This window comes from Strix aluco, chromosome 9 (genome assembly GCF_031877795.1).
Source record: "Strix aluco isolate bStrAlu1 chromosome 9, bStrAlu1.hap1, whole genome shotgun sequence".
In the NCBI taxonomy this organism is placed as follows: Eukaryota; Metazoa; Chordata; class Aves; order Strigiformes; family Strigidae; genus Strix; species Strix aluco.
The window spans coordinates 14,620,720-14,639,919 of record NC_133939.1 but is presented as its reverse complement, the minus strand read 5'-3'; the positions used below and the strand labels follow the sequence as shown (position 1 = coordinate 14,639,919).

Below are 19,200 nucleotides of genomic sequence, written 5' to 3'. Positions count from 1 at the left end.
GGGCAAAGGCACTGGGAACACCCTGTCCCAACACAGCTTCCTCCTTTACTGTTGTTTTCCTAGGTCCACACATCTCCAGCTGATCACACACACACACATCTGCTCTGGCTCTTTAGGGAGTAGAAGAAGCAGCACCACTGGCCAGGCAGAAAGCAGCCCTTCTCCAGGAGAAACAAAAGCTGTGCAGAACACTAGCATAAGAACTGGATAGCACAGGAGTGAAGGACACAGCATGGACAGAGGATGGTCCCAAGCTATCCAGGGTGGTATGGGGCTCCATGCAAAACTAGTATTGTAGATACAGCCACAACCTGGTAATCTTACTGCTGTTCACCAGTCATAGACATTTGTCATCATGATGTGCGTGAAGATTGTCTTGTTAACACACCTTTAAGGTCAGCTTCTGTGACAGTACTGAAGGTATCTATTGCCTGGGACACCTATTGCAAAATAAATATTTGACACTTTGAAAGCTGTCAAATTTGTAGTTGGGAACTGTCAGTGTTAGGTTAATGGTTGGACTGGATAATCTACAAGGTCTTTTCCAACCTAGATGATTCTGTGATTCTGTCCATCACTAATCATATGCTGGCTGGGATAGTGCTTTCCCTATGCACCATCAAATGCCTTGCCACAGCATACTAACTGCAACAGTTCTGCAAAGGTAGACAAATCTTTGAACTGGTATCAATTTCCCTAACAACTCTGAAGATATTCTTCCAGAATGAGAAAATAATCCATTACTATAATTGTATTCATATATGTCAGAAACAGGTTTTTTAAAAAAAGACAAAATTACTTTAAGTCTGAATACCTTGCACATAGCAATTTTCTCAACATGCTAAATGAGTTAAGCATCCTCTACAGTCTGTTGTTGACAAACTTGAAGCTAACGATTATAACTGAGTACAAAGCCAATACAATATTCTAAAACTCATTCAAGAACTACAGGCTCACACACAAAAATAATGAAATACTTATTCCACTGGTAGAGAACAAAAAGAAGCTTAGATGATGTGCCTCCACAGAATGTTAGCAAGCTAAATGAAGCAGAACTAACTAGAAAGATAGGGTTTAGCAAGTGTGGTCACACAGACATGATCTGGGACAACTAGGCACATAAATTTTAAAAAAAATTAAAAAACACTTAAAGATGTTTAGTTCTCAGATACTACAGCAACTACTTTTCCAGAGGGAATTAACTTGAGTGAGCACTCCTGCCACTTCCCTAGTGTCAAAGGGCTTTTAAGGTGTTAACTAATGAAATTCATAAAGCTTAAATTTTAGGCTGCACAGGGCCTTTTACATTATCAGGTCTGAACTCCTGGACACCACAGACCAAAATTTCATCCTGCATTGATTTCAGAAACTTGTGTGAGCTAAAGGATACCAGGTATCGGGAAGGTATCCATTGCTGTTTAAAAGTATCAGCAATAGAAAGTTCATTAACTCCTTTAGGAATATTTTCCACTGGCCGGTTGCTGTTAAAACATCTGGTTGGTATCTTTTAGCAGAGATTTAGCTTATTGCCTGAATTAGTTTATTTTAAAAAAATAAACATTCCAGTATCATGTATTTTTTCACAAAGAGATACTTCGAGTTCATTAAGTCATATTTTACTTTTTTTTTTTAGTATTTTGTGGGAAGAATGAAGGGGCTCTTCCTTTCTTACATCCTTCTCAACTTTTTGAAAACCACGTTAAAACATGGACCACCACATTGGGCATGGAATTCCAGCACTGGTCTCACTATGTCCAATACAGAGGTATTGGGACACTAGTTTTATTCTCTGCTCACTGTTGGCATGCATCACTTACCTCAGAGCTCATGAAAAGATTTGGCACTACAACCCTCAAAACTGCAGGGGAGTTTGGCCCTCCTTGCTTATTTTGCTTTCAGGAATGCAATTAGAGGAAATATATTTGAATGAGACCTGCTTACTAGGCAATCAAGGTATGTCTGCATGACTGATTTGTCTTTATTGTGATTTAGTCTGCATAATCTATATATTTTATAATCAGTGACTTCATAGTGGTGAAGTTATTGAATATCAAATTTTCTGTTGACCCCTCTAAAACCTGCATTGAAACACTCACCAATTCATAGCAGTTCTACACTAGCAATTACCACTTAAGGTCTATCAACCAGCCAATTCTTAATCAATTTAATGCATGTCTTATTGATGCTGTAGAGAGCTAATTTTTTATCATAATGCTATTCCAAATGCCTTAACAAAGCTTATTAAAAACAGGTCATTGTTATCAAAGTTGTAATTTCACCCAAGGATAAAATTAGATTTGTCTGACAAGATCTATTTTCTATAAAAACATTCTCAACAGCCTTATATGTAGGTCAAATAGACATTATTGTCACTGTGTTACAGTTCTCTTCTTCCTTGAAAGACACAGGAAAAATGTTCCAAATACAGCCTAAAATGATCTATCTCCAAGGGCTATATCACAGAGGTTGGAAAAGGTTTTTAGTAGCAAACACTATAAAATAGTTTATTTTTAAAATTTACATTATGTGATTTTAAACTAATTCTGATTCACTAACACTAGGCCGGTCTTTTTTTTCTATATTCTTTTACAGTTTGCAATATTGAGCCTATTTGATACTTAGTCCCCAGATTCCACAGTAAATAGGGTGAAGATAAATGTAGTCTAGATCAAAATAATTTCTTGAAAATTTAAATAATATCTAGTACAAGATAGTAACAATTTCCAATTCTGGCAAAACCAAACACATTTCTTTGACCCTTCTCCCTATTTCTTTTTCATTTTTTCTAGAAGAATTTGACTGTAACCTTTCAGGCAGCTCATTTCCTGGCATAGCACTGCAAGCTCTGTGTCTTTTAAGAGAGTACCTTGATGCCTCATTTCTATACTGCAGTGTTACATAAAATTCATTAAGTACTCAAAGATATGACTGCTACTGCTAAGATACCCTGTGAGCTTAGCAATATGTTTTAAGTTTCCCCACTTTCTACAGGTTTTCTGGGAGGTTGGGGTTGTTTTTTCTGATGGGGATTTTTTGGGGTTTTGGTTTGGTTATTTTAAGGTACCATCATGGATTTTTGATTAAGAAAAACTGTTAGAGGTTATTACCCTCCTAATAAGTAACAAAACCTTCAATTTCGATTATTAATTAAGAAGACAGAAATCTAGATGTAGTGGTCTATACCAGAGTACTGTTAAGCCTTGCTAATTCAGGTGCCTGTGGCAGTATTGCACGCCTTTGACAGGAGCTCAGACTATGCGACCTCAGTCACTGGTTGACATGCCAAGGAAAGACTCCCAAAGCAAGCCATAACTGTGAAGCTCCAGGCAAGAGCTTATTGTAGTTCAACACAAACAATTCAGCCCTTAGACCACGCATAACTGACACCACCTCTGTTCGAAGGTCAAACCAAACTAACCTACATTGTATTCAGATTTACAGTTCCAAACACCTTACAGAACTTCAGTTCACACACAGTGAGTCTAGTCTGTTGCCTTAGCTCCTACAGAAAAGCACTTTCACACTTTGAAACACAGGTCCAGACAAGATTTCAGTTCTTCGCTTGATCTTCTGTCCTCTACACTAGAGTGCTCTGGTTGTCATGGAATTAGCTCTAGCCATGTCATTGCAAAAGACTCGTTATTTATAGGGCCAGGCTATCCATGCTCCTCTCACAGGCTTAGAAATCATTTTGATATCTGCCAGGTCTTAGTCACAGGCATTCCTTGAAACCAAAGCAAGCAAGGCTGTTAACATATATCCTGAAAGCTGAAGCCCCAGAGAAGAAAGGACCATGCTTTGCCTCCCTTCCACAGCAGGGCTATGTAAACATGCTGGAGAGAGTTAACTGCAGTGCTGAAAACAGGTCCCCTCTGCATGCAACAAAATTTTGGAAGAACTTGGAGAAGTCAAGTGCCTTCAAGTGACCAAATTCCTTCTTGTTCTTTCTCACAGGGATAAAACAGATCAATGGTCTTAGGTATCCAAATGCTGTCATCCAACCAAGCTGTCAGCAACAGCCAAGTAATAATTTTAAAGTTCACTGAATCGGAACAGTCCATACCTCTATAGAAAAAAAAAAATTGCAAGCAAGTGACTACATCAGTTCTGTGGGAGGAAAAAAATGGCTGTGAATAAAGGAAATAAACTGAGCATAAGTTTACACAGAGTTAGGCTTTTGAATACAAATCTAGGTCTAAACCAATTAAAATGTCAAGGTATTTGGAAACAAGCTATTAGAATGAAATCTGAGCGGCAAACAGTTTTGAAATCACATCTGGATTAGGAGTTGAGTGCAGGAGTTGTCAGAGATAGGAAAGGAAAAAGAAAAACAGTGATTTCAATGAGCATGTATCTTAACCAAATCACATTCACAGAACAGCTACACATGCTGATGCACAGTATAGCTGGCTTTTATGTTATGAACAACCTATGACTGAAACCCCAATAGCTTGACCTCTCCATCTGTAATGAAACACTGACAATGAGAAAACCTCATGCTCATTCATGCTGCACTGTACTTTTCCCCACCTCTGTTATTGCCTGTATTTGGGTCAGTGCCAGCATTAGTATGTATGTGCAGTGTATTGTGCCAATACATAGAAGGGAATGATGCCAAATTAAAACAAAAATATCTTTCATAATTTCTTTCCAAAATCTTTCACTGGAAAACATAATGAACTGTCAGACATGAGGTAGGCAAGATTTAAGAGACTGGCTTAACCTCTCTGAAACCGATGCCTGACTAATACCTGCAACATCTCTAATAACACATCAAAATAATCCATTAAAAAGAATTACAGAAGCATTTTATATGCTTCAGCCAAACACAACAATGACAACATTACAAGGGCAGATTTCCTCATTCTGTAGCAGATCCATTATTTACCATCACATTGATGTTCCAGCAGCAAATGGAAGCAGCAAAACCCTCCAAGTACATCTTGTGGGTTGTACAGAAAAAAGTGGGGGAATTCCCTCACACACCCCCACCCCACCCCCCGAGACCTAAGGCCTGGCACCTGCTGTTGCCTTGGCCTGCACAGCTATCCTTGTGTTACAATATCAGATTATGCTTCCCTTTATCACAGGCTCTATGATTTCTTCAGGCAATGATTGTCACACCTTGAATACCTGCTGTAAAATCATACATCCTTCTGTTTGCCTGAAAATGAGTGCCCTTTAATTTCATTAAGTTCCCACATTTCTTTAGAAATGTAGTAAAACAGACAAAAAGCTTAGAAATTCTCATCGCAGCTTCTTATCTGGAATACCACAGCTTCACAAAACTATATTCTCTTCAAATTTGCACTATAGCATAAATAATCTTATTTTTCCACCTTTGCCCAACTATATTTCTAACCAAACCATAGAAATCACTTGTCACACTTACACAAATCTATTTTTTCCCACCCCACCCACCCCATGTGTCTCAGTTTCTCCATCACAGCACACTGTCCTCACTCAACACACTTTTCTCTAGCATTCACAGACTCACAGGAAAATATCAGTCTTGCACAAAAGGCTAAGAGCTTGGTTATCCTGCTCCAGATTGTTATGGTGATAGGAGCAGTGAGGTGAACTATCCCAACTAGAAATCTAGTGCTAGATTTTCCTATTTCTGTTTCATATTTAATAAGCTTCTCTACTGATCAAAAGGCTGGTCTCTTTATAATAAGAGTACAGAGGATACATATTATCTGCCACTGTTCCTAAACAGAGTATCATTTTACCTATTTAGAACTTTAAGCTGTAATATTAGGGTAAATACCTTACATTTCTTTCACTCCTAGCAGTATAAAAGCTGCTATCATCCTTGTTCAGTTGTGGCTGGTTTGGTTTTTTTTTTGGCTGGGATATCTGCCATAATTCATTATCCTCAATTGTTCTTTGCACTAAAATTTGCATACCTCTTTTAGAGGGTTTTCTAACTGGTCTTTCTCCATTTTAAAATACCTTTACAAAAGCAAAGATTGGGCTTGCCAGGAGGCTGCTTTCTTTGGATTACAGTGGAAGCTATTCCTGTGCAATATGTCTTCCCTTCTTCAACACTGAGCCCTCCACTTCTTAATGTGTTTTCTTCACAAAGATATTAGAGCCTTCCAACTTCATCCAGCTAGTTAACTGTGCATATAACATGGGTTACACATTAGAAAAAGCTGCTGGAGAATCTGAAGACATAATCTTTGGACCAATCTGCTCACAGGATTAGAGATTCTCAGCGGATATATTAAACTAAACAAGCTTTCTATTAACAAGGCTTTACAAAGGCTATCCTGCTCTCAGTGGCTCAGCTCAGCATAGGGAGATTAAAAGACTGCACTTTTAAGTCTTACTCATTACCAGAGTACATGTGCCAGAAGTACAACACATTTCTGAGTAAAATACTCTCCCGCAAAAGTGCTAAACCATGTCCTGATCTTATCACATGGGTTTTGAATCTACTTCCATATCTAGAATTACTATGGCTTCTCATAACTGTACAAATAAGCAATAATACATTTTCATGAATACATTGTATGTTATCCTGTTGCTGTCAGCTTTATCATGGGCTTCAGTCCACACAGGTCACCTTCATGCTCCGCTTTTATGTTCTATAGGGATACACACATCTCTGATCACAGTTCTCTTCATGCACTCATACTGGGCCAGGAAAACAGGTCTCTGGTCTATCTTTGCTACCATATCACCCAGTCTTCAAAAAACTTCAGAATTTTCATTTTCTTTGGATCTACTGTTCTCTTCCCTTCTGGCATGACACCCTTATTTACTCTTTATTCCACAGTCTGCTGATAGAGGAAGGAGATTCTGTTATTCTTATATAGATCATCTTATTTTTTTTTTTCTAAAAGCTACCGTGACATATCACTTTTGTTTTTGTTAGCATCTTCACAAACACAATCAAGTATCAGAATAAGACATATTGTTCTTCCAAGACTTGCTCCATGTCCATAGCTCATTCTTCAACCAAATTGTGCAAGAACAGTTCTTTATAAGATTTTTCTCACAGAAGACCATATTTCCCTTTTAAGTGGTACCTTTACAACTGTGAGAGCATCCTCTGAATCTTGGCAGTGCAGAAGCTGGAGACTGTCAAAAACAGTCTCCACAGAGCTGTGAACTATTTTAACTGTTATTGTGCAGCTATATCTATGTAATGATGAAATATCTGATTTGACTTCCCAACAAAATGCCAAATAATTATTTTCCTATTTAAGTATAGTTTTGGTGCACTGGCTTCAGCTTTCAATCCATGTCACCAGAGGGCCATAGTAAGAATATTGTAAGCAACAGCTAGAGTAAAGTACTAGCAGCCATTTTATTGCCTTGGTTTCACTGTAGTATTTTAGTTTGAGCAGAATGATGCCCATCTTGTCTGAAAAGTCTTGTTCACATTACTCTCTTGCTACCTTCTCCTTCCACCACCCTCCTGGCCCCCAAGATCTCTTCTCCTAGAGACACTACAACCATTGCTACCCTCAGTACCTATCTTAGTAGGTGTGAGTTCATCGTACCAGATATAATTTATTGATGAGAGGTTTTTAAAAGCTTAATAGCTTTCACTTTATTTGGATCAGGCCTCTTCTCTCTTCCTCCATGATGCAATTTATTTGATCAAAAACAATTTGTACTTGTAATTCACTACATTTAAGATTTACTCTCCCTGCATCTTACAAATGATTAGGTTTGTGGTGCCACTGGTATTAGATTGTCATTAGCAAGATGTGTAACCACTGCCAGTTCTCATTCTTCACACAGCTGTTTTCTAGAATATTTCTCAGGCAGATGGTGATGCCAAGGACATTCTCATGAAACAATCTTCCACACAGTGTGGAAATCCTGGCTAACTTGCTTACTCTTCTACATTTGTTCCCTCTGACAGTATCAGGGCTGAAGCATTTTATACAGTGACTGCACTTCATGTGAAGAGCTTGAAAGTAATCTCATCTGAGGCAGCTGGCATCAGTCTTTTGAAGGCCTTAAGGGTCTATGCACAGCCAGGTCACACCAGTGTCCATCCTTTCTAATGCAATAATTTAGCTTCCTCATGACAGTATCTCCAGTTTTGCAACTACACTAAAGATGTACCATATGCAGAATTTCCTTTTCTGCAGGAAAAGAAAACCTATTGCCAAGCCACGGGTAGATCAGTTTTGCAATGCCCTGAGAAATTTTCTGTTCCTTCAAACGTGCTAGGAAATCTTTAAGTTTTCTGAGGTAAAATTTATTTTATGAATTCCATGATCATTCAGAGTTTTACAAGTTTAATGATTTTAAAGTTTTTGTTTCTGCTGCTGGCTTTGATGCCATATTTATTACACAGAAATTTTTTACCTTTTTTCTTCTAAATGCATTTAATATGGTATTTCCTAATTATGAAAATGAATGCCTTTCATGCACTCCTAGTTTCCTTGGTATGGAGTATGTTGTGTTTGGGTTCTTATGTTTTGCCTGAGGGGCCCTATTTTCTTATGTCCTGAAGTGAGATTCACTTCAAACTTTTGATACTTAATTGTTAGCCATCTACATCTAATCTAGTTGTTCAGACTCTTTTATAGTCAATAAAGGGAAAGAAACTCATCCTAGTTTCTATTCATTCCAATTAACTCCAGCACTGCAGGATGAGACTAACTGCCTTGTGATTTGGCCATTTCTCTTTATTGATGAAAAAGACAGACTGGTAGTTTACATTTCTCTCAGACATCCTACTATAAGGTGTCTGAAGATTTTGGGGGGGGGGGGGGGCAGAGGCAGTAAATCTTAACAGTTATGTCAACTTTGAATCACACACATTTTTCTGAAAAGTGACATGAATGTCATCAATACTGATGTCATTAGTGCAACAGTTATCTCCTCATTGTGTGTGTAGCTGACTTCTATGCATCCCTGTTGGTCCATTTTTTGTAGTCAGCTGTATTTTGGTTGGGGGTTTTTTTGGTTAGATGGAAGGTCATTTCCTTCTTATACAACTGATGTCAGGACGGTTTCTTCTTCTTCTCTTTAGCTGCCTCAGGTAGTCTGCATCTTCCCAAATTCATTCTAGTGTTAATTTGTCTGACATTAATGCCTGTTCATATGTTCCTTTTGAATTTTATATGAGTACTCCTCTATCCTTTTGCATGCCCAATCATTCTATTTTCAAGAGTAGCCACATTACCCACTCATCTATTATATAAGCAAATCTCCTTTTAGGTCTTACGTTTTTTCTTCGCGTGGAGTTGTTATATTTGGGATATAATAGGCTTCAAACAACTTGAGTAAGGTGTCTCAATTTTCCTCTCTGCTTCAGTGAGCTCACAACTAACAGCCCATGGTCTGCAAATGTGCATACTAGAGAACAATCTACTTCTCAGTCTGCAGCTACTTATGTATGAAAAGACCCAACTAAGAAAAATTCTAACTCCCTCCATTTTATCCACACCTCTGCAATACTTCCAGTTGCAAAATTGTAAGCAGTAAATTTTAAGACATATTCTGCATAAAATCCAGAGTTAATTCTTTTAACATTACATCTGACTCTAGGATCTGACAGTCAGACTTTCCTGTAAGGATGAATTGAACTGGTTTTTATTAGCACCAATTTTCATCCACCCTCACTGCTCTCAGACATAAGACAAAGACAGAAAGAATTAATCTTAAAAGAAATAGGAACCTGATGATTTAATTTGCAGAACTATAGTACAATTCTATTTATCCTCAGTTGTTTACTATTTTAAGTTACAAAAGTAGGAAGATATTTTTTAAACCACTCCATAATAAGAGAAAAAAGTCAAAGAACTTGAGCAGAAATCACTACCAACTGTAATTTAAAATATCATTTATACCAGATTTAATAATTCCTTCTCAGCTTTCTCCACAGTGCAGATTAGGCTATCTTTACATGTTAAGTCACTGTAGATCTCATGGTCTTTTCAAAAACATACATGTTATTTTTACAATTAAATCTAACATAACCATGCCCTGCACTTTTCAACCACTCTGCACTGGTAATTCCCCACCCCCTGAAGATAATTCCATGGTACATGAAAAAACATCATTGTCTCTTGCAAGAGTCAGGACAAGAGACCCTTCTAAAAAACCTCTCCTTTGGGTGATTTAAATGTGCTATTCGTGCACTGAAAACCTGGAGATGTCTCTGTGCCTCACCAGCTCAGTCATGCACACAAGCTGTTGTATAAAGTAATCAAATAATCTCAGTCAGCTGTTAGTGGGAATCAGCCACGTGCAGAATTTAGCCAGATAATCAGAGTTTCATGGTTTGCCTGCTCCTACTCAAACACTACCAAAATGGAAATATTAGCTATGTGATAGCCTGAAGAGCAAACATCAAAATCACTTTTTTTTTTTTTAAATAAGTAAACTCTACCAAGGAACAAATCATCATTTGTCCTTACTACAGAAAATAGATTGAATGAACAGAAGTGCCATCTTTTCTTTGATACCTTTCTTATGTATGTTTCTTCATAAATACAACAGAGTAATATCAAATTTATGACATAACTAATTTAAACTCAGACTTAAATAAAAATATTCATGAAAGGTACACTTTAAAATTAAAGGCTGCAAACTTCAAGAAACCTTGAAAACATTGCACAAAGGATGGATTCTGGGAGTGGTGACGTTTACATCTAGACATGTCTACAGCAGAAATATAGCACCTAGCAATAGACTCTTAAACAACATACTTTCAACAAATGTGTATTTATAGCACAGTTTAATATAGCAGTCTCTGGAAAAATTGCTATATGTAATTTTGACTAGTGTCACAAGAGTTCCTGTACTTTGGGTCTTTTTAATAGTAAATATTATAGCATGAGCATATTTGCCTTTGGGGAGGATTGGACTACCTTGAGTTACAGAGTCCATGTTACATGAGGCAAAAGACAACACACCTTCTAGGCCACATGCTGGGCTTTCCAGACCTGAAACAGAGCTGCCATAGGTATTTCTAACTGCAGCCCCACCTTGTGCTTTAGGGGTTGGGGGGATGGGTGATTTTAGGGGTTTTTTTGTTGTTGTGGTTTATTTGTGGTTGTTTTTTGTCCTGTGCCCACCCTTCCAAACTATATTTCTCTTACTATTATGCTTCTCAGCAGAGCCGCAGTTGGACTAGGACTCTGTTCGTCCAACAAAAGAAGAATGAGACTCCTTTAAGTCTGAGTCAAAACAGCTACAGCATATCTGCCAGAAATTTTTTCTCTATTTGAACATGCTAATACTACTTAATGAAAAAAATAGTGATTATCAACATTATCAAAATTTGGACAGAACATGTCATTTTAACAAACTGAGGCCATTTGATCACTGTTTGCTAAAAGAACAGGAGTTTCAAGATTCTGGTTTTTCATCCTGATACGATGCAAAAATTACTTTGAAATCTCAGAGTTTTCTGCATAATGGAAATCCTAAATGTTCTGCACTATGCCTAGTGGCAGTAGTGTTTCTCATCAGGATTACCTGATATTTCTCACTTGAAAAGTCTAGTTCAGGTTACCTGTATTTTTATGAAACATATAGGAGGAAAATTTCCATAATAGTTATTTGTCTCAGGTGTAATGTTGGGGGGGGGGGGAGCAGGGTGTAATTCACACAATTCCATTGGTTTGTTCCTGATAAGTCTTCATGAGATTTTTAAATACACTGTACTCAGAGCAAAGACCTCATATTCCACCCTGGAGATGCCTTTTGCCATTTGTTTGAAACTCCAGGCTGAACTAGATCACATTGTGAAACTTTGAAAAGTTGGCTATTCAAAAAAAAATTCACTTTCCCCCCAAAAAAACAAAAAACCACCACACAATACAAAACAACCCACAAACTCTTCAGTTTCAAGAGCTAAATTCTGAAGGTCCTGTTGCTATTGAGCATGCTGTACCCTCCCACAACCCCTATTTGAATGGCTCAGACTCATCAGCCCCACCGAACAACCTGCTTTAGGTTGCACTGTTCAGGCACTTGCCAACTCTTGCCACAACAGCATTGCCTTCTTTGCTTATTGCTGGGTAGTACAGAAGAGGACATCATACAAGTCAAACTCAGAAGAGACAACAGCTGAACCAGGAAGATTTACAGATTTAGATGTTGAGGCTGGTGTCAGTGAGAATAACTGTGCCTGGCTAGTGGCAAGGGAAGACCAGAACTACCTGTACAAAGGGATGTTCAAAATAGCAATAAGGAGACCCAGGGTAAACATCTCTGGGCATGTGAACTGAGGGGAAGCCTGGAGATGTGGGGAATTATTGGAAAAATTGGTATTTGATTATGAAAGTAAGGTATGCTAATGTGCCAGCACTGTATACAGATTAAAATTCTATACACTTGCACATACAGGCATCCTGAATTCAGTTTCTCAGCTTAAAGTTACCACCTTTACAATATTAATAACATTCTTTAACACAGTACATTGTATGCTGTAGAATCCGAGACATGCAGTTGGACTGTTCTGCCCATGGAGGACTGAAGTGCCAATCTAGAAGTGCATTGATTGATACAAGGTTTTCCTGCTATCTTTTCCCTATCCCTGAATTAGGCAGGCATGAATTTGGTTCAGCAATAATTTCTGAGTTATGCTAAGAGGTTTACACTTAGTTTCTTCCAATTTTTAAAGCAGCCTTAGTGCAAAATCTACCTTTTTCTATTACACTATTTAAATTATTTCTCTCTGGAGATGCAACCAGAGCAGCTGGAGTGTGATGAGACTTCTTGCCAGCCTTAAAATTCTATACACCCATGTCTGATATACTTTTGAAATGCCAACACTGCACATGGATTAGAATTCCTCTTTCATGCTGCACTGAACAATGTGATTATGTCTGCAATACTATGAAGCAACTGTGTCAACAATAGAGAGGAAACATTTATGGCATAGGTTATTAAAACAATGAAAAATAGGCCAGTACAATTTAAGTTCCTTTAGAGGGCTGAATAATAAACTAGTTAAATATGAAAAAGATAAATCATTTATTAGAAAAATCAGATGCATCACAACAAGCACAAGAAAGTTGTCTTTAAACTGCACCTCAAGAGTTTTCAAAGCGGAAGCATGGACAACATACAATGAACATGTTAGAGCAAACACAAAAGGAAGGGGACATAGAAGACCCATTACAGCCCAAAATGAAGCCATCACTCAACTTAAAGACATAAATGTACACACATCGCAAGCAGTTAAACACACCAGACAAAAGGTTATGTTAAATGAGGTGGTGGCACAAAAGGCTGAACACTGTGGTGGCCAAGTAGATTGCCTGTTTCAGCATGCACCCCATATTCCTATCGGACACAGTGCTGGCTTCATATGAAAGCATGGGAGGAAAGCAGGACCCATTTTTACTCAGAAGCATAAGAGCTCATTATAAAGTTCGAAGGCTGCTTAGAAGTAAGGTCTAGTTCAGAGATCATCAGATTAAGGATGAAACCTAGAGTAATATTGATCTACAGTTACTTATTCTTGAAAGGAATAAAAGAGAGCAGACGGAATTCAGTATAATCAAATACAACTTCCATTACAACCCAGTATTTTTCACGTGAGATTTGACAACTCAGTTCAAACAATTCAAGTTGTTTGCAATAACAAAGCCAATATTTCCAAAGATTAAAAACCTAGAATCAGCCTCTGACTTCCATTTCTGGCCTTTTAATTAGGTTTTTCTGAAGTGCTGAACAACAACACAACTCTAATTGGGAGCTTTTATACATTGCTTTTTAATAATAGCTCTTGAATGCTTGACACTCTTGAGGTTTCAAATAAGATTGGGAGTTGATCAGAAAAGGATTTGGGTTTATTTTACTCTTACAGAAGCAAGAGGATCTAAACTTTCCCTGCACAATTTCATCTCATTAGATTCCCACCTTGTTCATGGTTCTGATAAGAATTTGTATTAAAATCTTATAATCTTTTTTGAAGTAGATTCAGTTTTTCACACTATCTCAGGATATGGCCTTGGATGAAGGAACCACACAATCTGACAGATGCATTTTAATTTTTTTTAAAAATACACCACCACACACACTCAAAACTCAGATACTGTAGAACAACTTCCATGGCTGTAGAATAGAGGACAGTAGAGCAGGTTATTTAGCCTTTCAATCATAAGAATGTTTTACATAAGTTTCTTCAAGGATACAGAATTCATACTTTGCGTGTAAATCAGTGATACCATAAGCAACCAATAATAAAAGGAGGCACTGGAGTGGTTAATTTAAGACTCAGTTACTTACTCAGTATTTCTACAACATTGCTGCAGAGCTCAAATCACTACTCAGTTTTACATTTGTTCCTTTCTTCTTTAAGGAGGCAGAAAGAAAGTGAGGGAGAGAACATAAGCAAGAAAGCAAGAGAAAGGAGCAGTGGGGAGAGAGTGGGACAACAATCAATAAAGCAAGAGTTCCCTAGCAGCAAAAATAGCTGACAGACCTGCTTCCCAAAGAACACTGAAAATTACTTTGCGAGTAAAAGTAGCAGAGCAGATAAGTCAACTTGAAGGACTCATGGGAGAGCTGTTATTGACAGATACAAGAATAATAATAATTGCTCAAGATGAGCAGGTTTTTCTTTTATCTCAGTAAAGCACTTTTGGATGAAAAGATTGGAAAGACAGGTGTGAGACAATACCATAAAATCTGTTCCTAACTTATTTACATAATTTTCTATTAAGGAGCATTGATGGATGGGGTGTAAAACAAATGCACTGAATGCTGAAAATAAAGTATTACAGAGAAGTACTTATGTACACTCCCAGCGATAAAGAAACAGTATTATTTGATGAAATATACTTTGTCTATTGAAGAAATGCACTGATTTTACAAAAGGCTTGAGTGTGTGTGTTTAAGAAAGCATTCACTACTGTTCTTACATGAAGTAGTTGATACAGTTGCATCTTAAATTGTTTCCTGTTAAAATTGCATAGGAGATTGCACTTACAGCAAACAGTAAATGAGAATAGTAAAGAGGATACTCTAGTACACATTTATTCTCTTCCACCTCCTACTGCATTTATGTATCACATGACACATCCCCTTCAGCCATTCTGGTACCCTTCAAGACAGATTTTGAGCATTAAGTGTTTCGGGTTTTGGTTTTTGGGGCTTGGGTTTTTTTGTTGTTACTGAAAAATATTAGACAAGACTGATGACAGCTGAATGTATGCAGTAATGGGTGGGTAAAGAAATGGTATTTTCTATGTTGCCATTCATTTTATAGCATAAGGGAATCATTTAAGTGAAGTTTCTTTCCATAATAGAGAAGCATGTTAGTATCAATATCTATATGGGAAATATTCTTTAACAAACTTCAGATACCTAAAACCTATCTTAACCCATGCCGGTCCACCTCTCACAACGACATTACCCGAATGGTGTAATCCTGTTGCCAGGCTTCTGACCAGCCCCAGTGCATATGGCGTAAGTACCTAGCTTGGTTAATTGTATTTACCAAAGTGTTGGATTGCACCTTAAAGTCCCTTTTCCAAAGCTTGTTACTTTTTAAGGCTAAGAATTATACAATTTCATTGGGGTTGTGGAGAAGAGGTCTCAGAACATGCAATGCTACATCTTCAAGAATGGCCATGAATACTGTGAGCTTCAAATGTGAGTGTCATGTTCCAAAAAATTCAGCTGATGCTGAAAGTATTGGCTACCCATCAGTGATACTTAAGCACTGAAATTATCTTAAAGATCAGAAGGGTAGGTTATGTTTCTCAACTCTACTAAAGAGCAGAACATAGTAACTATTTGCTTTAACTGACATCAAGATGGCAAATTAACACCTGAAAAGAAATAAGCAAATAATGAAATAAAATGAAAGTGGAATTGCATCAGACATGTTCTTCATCTAAGCTTTAACAAAAATCCTCCTCAGTAGTCTCTCTTCCACCGATCTTTCTCTTTGTTTGAATACAGGATCAACTGAAGGATGATGACACAGATTATATCATAAATAATGATGAACTGACTGAAGACTATGAGTCGTCTGCTCACATACCAGCGCAGGACAGAACAGGCTCCACCCAGACTACAGGCAAGGAAGATATTCATGAAGGAGACCTAGGATTAGGAGGGTACAAACTCCAGCTTGAACACACCCCAGGTCAACCCCACGTGAATTCATTAGCATGAACAGTGTAATGTTAATCACAAGAAATAAGACTAAAACAAAGAAATAAAAGATACTATTATGCGAACAAGAGGTTAGAAAATGTACTAAGCACCAAAAAAATCAAAGAAAACTTAGATTTTACCAAGTAAATGCCTGTTCCCCCCAGGAAAGAGCTTGCTACCATCATCCATATACCTAACAACAGGATGCAGGTTTTCTGACTGCAGTAGTTTTTAAAGGTGTAGGGCACTGCCAGCCCACTGAATCTATCGCAGCCACGTGTTGTCTCAGATAGTGCTTGACTGTACCATGCACCTCACAGGCCTTCAAGTGTTGCTTATAGTCTTTAGTCAGCTGGAACAGAGAGAAATACCTTCCTAACATAGTCCTGCTCACATGATGACAGCACTTCGCATACAGCTGATCCTGAACAGATCCACAGATAGCTACTGGAGTAGTAGCTAGCTATTATGTTTATAAGAAAGAAGCAGAAGATTCTTTGTCCAATGACCACGTGATCTAGAAGTACTTAAAACATGCATTGCAGCACCTCAGTCTTGATAGGTCAAGCTCCTTCATGCTCACAGTATAGATTTTTCCTGACAACCATCCCAACATTTGCTTTCTAAATGCATCTTATAACCTACTCCATATAGGGTCACACCAGGCTGCCACAAACTGAACATTGATAGGAGGAGACATTGAAGTCTACGAAGTCAGCAACAGACCCCCTTTTATTGCAGCACTGAATGGGCATGACCACTATTTAAACTACAGTTATTCCACAAGGCATTAGTCATTACAGCTTCACAGCACACAAAGCTTACATGCTAGGAAAAATTTTGTTGTTTTGCTAGATCATTCTGAGTGTATGCTTTAAGAAGTCAACTGTTTCATTTTGTATTGTTCAAGGAAAGCGAGTTATTTCTAATCAAATATTTCTGCAAAACAGCTATATCTTAAGACCAGCTGCTCCAAGGGTAATCTTGTCCATCTCTATTTGTGCTGGGCACTCTAGTGATCACACTGTCACACTAGTGATGAGGACAGTGGTGGTTAGATACAAAAAAAAAAATAAAGGAGGGTTTAGGTATGAAAGTATTAATTGCCTGCATGAGCACAGCAACTGGATAAACAACTGGTCAACCATACATACAGCTAGCTGCCATATACTATTATGAAGCATTAGCACAGATCAGCTTTTACGCATATCAGTTAAGCAGTGCAAACACAGGGATAGAGCCAGGCTTTTGTTGTCAGAGCACATGCCTTTTCTCACCACAGAAGTTTCCACTAACTGTGCATCATAAGGTTCCTAAGAAAGTTAAATCATGAGTAGTTTTTAAATAAGGTCAATTCTACTATACAAAGACAATGAGCAAGCAAGAAATTTGTAATCTCTAAGAATAAAAATCAAGCCGTTTCCATGAATGATCATAAAGCTGAATAGATCTTGATTTCACCACAGATGGAAGCTGAAATACAAACCTAAATATAATCAAGTATTAGTCATTCTTTTCCAGGCTAATTAATTTCTGGTTAAATGTGACTCTAGAACAGCTGTTTTAAGCATAAATTTAAACACTGGAGTTCTACATGCCGTTATGAAAGATCATAAGCTTAAACTGGCATTTTATTTTCCCCTAAACACTAATCAATGAACTTCAAAGGATCTTTATTATTTGTTTTAAATTGTATGAGGATTTTCAGGCATGACAACAAGTTCTGAGAAGAACTAATGAATTTCCAACTCCCTGCTTTGCCTTGTTTAGCCACATGAGGTGGGAAAAGATGCACAGCAGGTTGCAAGAAAGGATGGAGAATGGATGAGGAGGTAAGGTTTTATGGCCTAGTACTGTCCACCCTACAACATGCAGCAGGAGATAGCAAAGATGACAGGAAGCACAATAGTCAGGCAGAGACACTGCAGCAAGGTGAATATGTGGTAACACAGTGAGAAAGTATTATCATGGATGGGTGCCAACACAGTCCTGATTTCAGTAGCCAGAGTTTTTGATTTCAGTCTTCAGAAGTATTGAGTGCATGTCACCAGGCTTCCTAAACTTCCTGGGAAGCACAGACCCCAGTCCTTAGATTATAGTACAAATCAATATAGTGCTACAGTATTATGAAGATGCAAAACTGTTTTTCACAACTGCTACATGAACTGGAAATGACAAGCTCTTCACCAACAGTTCTGCTCTTAGATGCTACTCTGAAATGCATCCTGCAGCATACTCTATGGGGTTTTTACCAATTTATTTATTGTGCTTATGTCCAAATGTCTCACACTTGTGCAATGTGATAAATGGGGAGCTCTGGGGTCTGAAATTCTCTGTTTATCAAGAGTCTGTAGTGAGTACTGCTCTGCCTGGATGCCTTCAAATGCTACTTGGTAAGGAAAGTCATCCCTTGCAACAGAAGAGTGCATACTTCACATCTTCACAGGTCAGATTTTTATGCTAAGACTATCAGGAGGCTGAATCAGTGGTCCCAGCAGGGTGGGTATTTGTCCTCTGGGACTATGCTCAGCAACTAAAGTATCACTGCATTTTAGGAAAATTAGTAATTTGAGCTGCAAGCAAACCTGAAACTTCTGCTAAATGGTAATAAAAGTCTCAATTATCCATTACACTATTCAGCCTTGCCGTTTCCTCATTTTAAGATATTCTTTTCATGACATGCAGATCAAGAAAGTTAAAACAACATTAGAACAGATGATATATTTGTACTCAAGGAGAAATTACTAGCAACTAGTAATTCTGCATGACTGTTTAAACAGAGTAATGGATGTTAAGAGAGATCTTTAATGTTAATTTACAGTTCATACACTGGAGATTTAAACTACTCAACACCTCAGTGTTTGACTGAACGTGCAAGTCACTCTCCTGATAAATGTGAAGCTATTCCTCCTATCTGAGTTAATCTAATAAAGCACTGCTTGGAAAATGAAATGCAAAATATATTGTCAAAATGTAGTGACTGCATACTCAGTACAAAGGCCAAAATGTTAGGAAAGATGGAAATTTGCAATATTGCTAAACCTTCAGATTCCAGAAGTAATAACTGAAATTTCATACTGAACTGCAGAGAGAGTTTGGCTT

The 19,200-nt window shown here is 37.8% G+C and overlaps 1 protein-coding gene across 1 annotated transcript in view; it reads left to right on the top strand.

Annotated features, from left to right (window-relative positions):
- The window catches only part of SLC9A9 (solute carrier family 9 member A9), a 211,184-nt gene extending 193,647 nt beyond the window's left edge, over nucleotides 1–17,537 (top strand). Inside the window, exons 15-16 of the mRNA XM_074833838.1 lie at nucleotides 15,297–15,402; nucleotides 15,901–17,537. Of these exons, the coding sequence (XP_074689939.1) occupies nucleotides 15,297–15,402; nucleotides 15,901–16,116 (322 nt within the window). The 3' untranslated portion in view covers nucleotides 16,117–17,537. The remainder of the gene's footprint in view (nucleotides 1–15,296; nucleotides 15,403–15,900) is intronic.
- The last annotated feature ends 1,663 nt before the right edge of the window (nucleotides 17,538–19,200 follow it).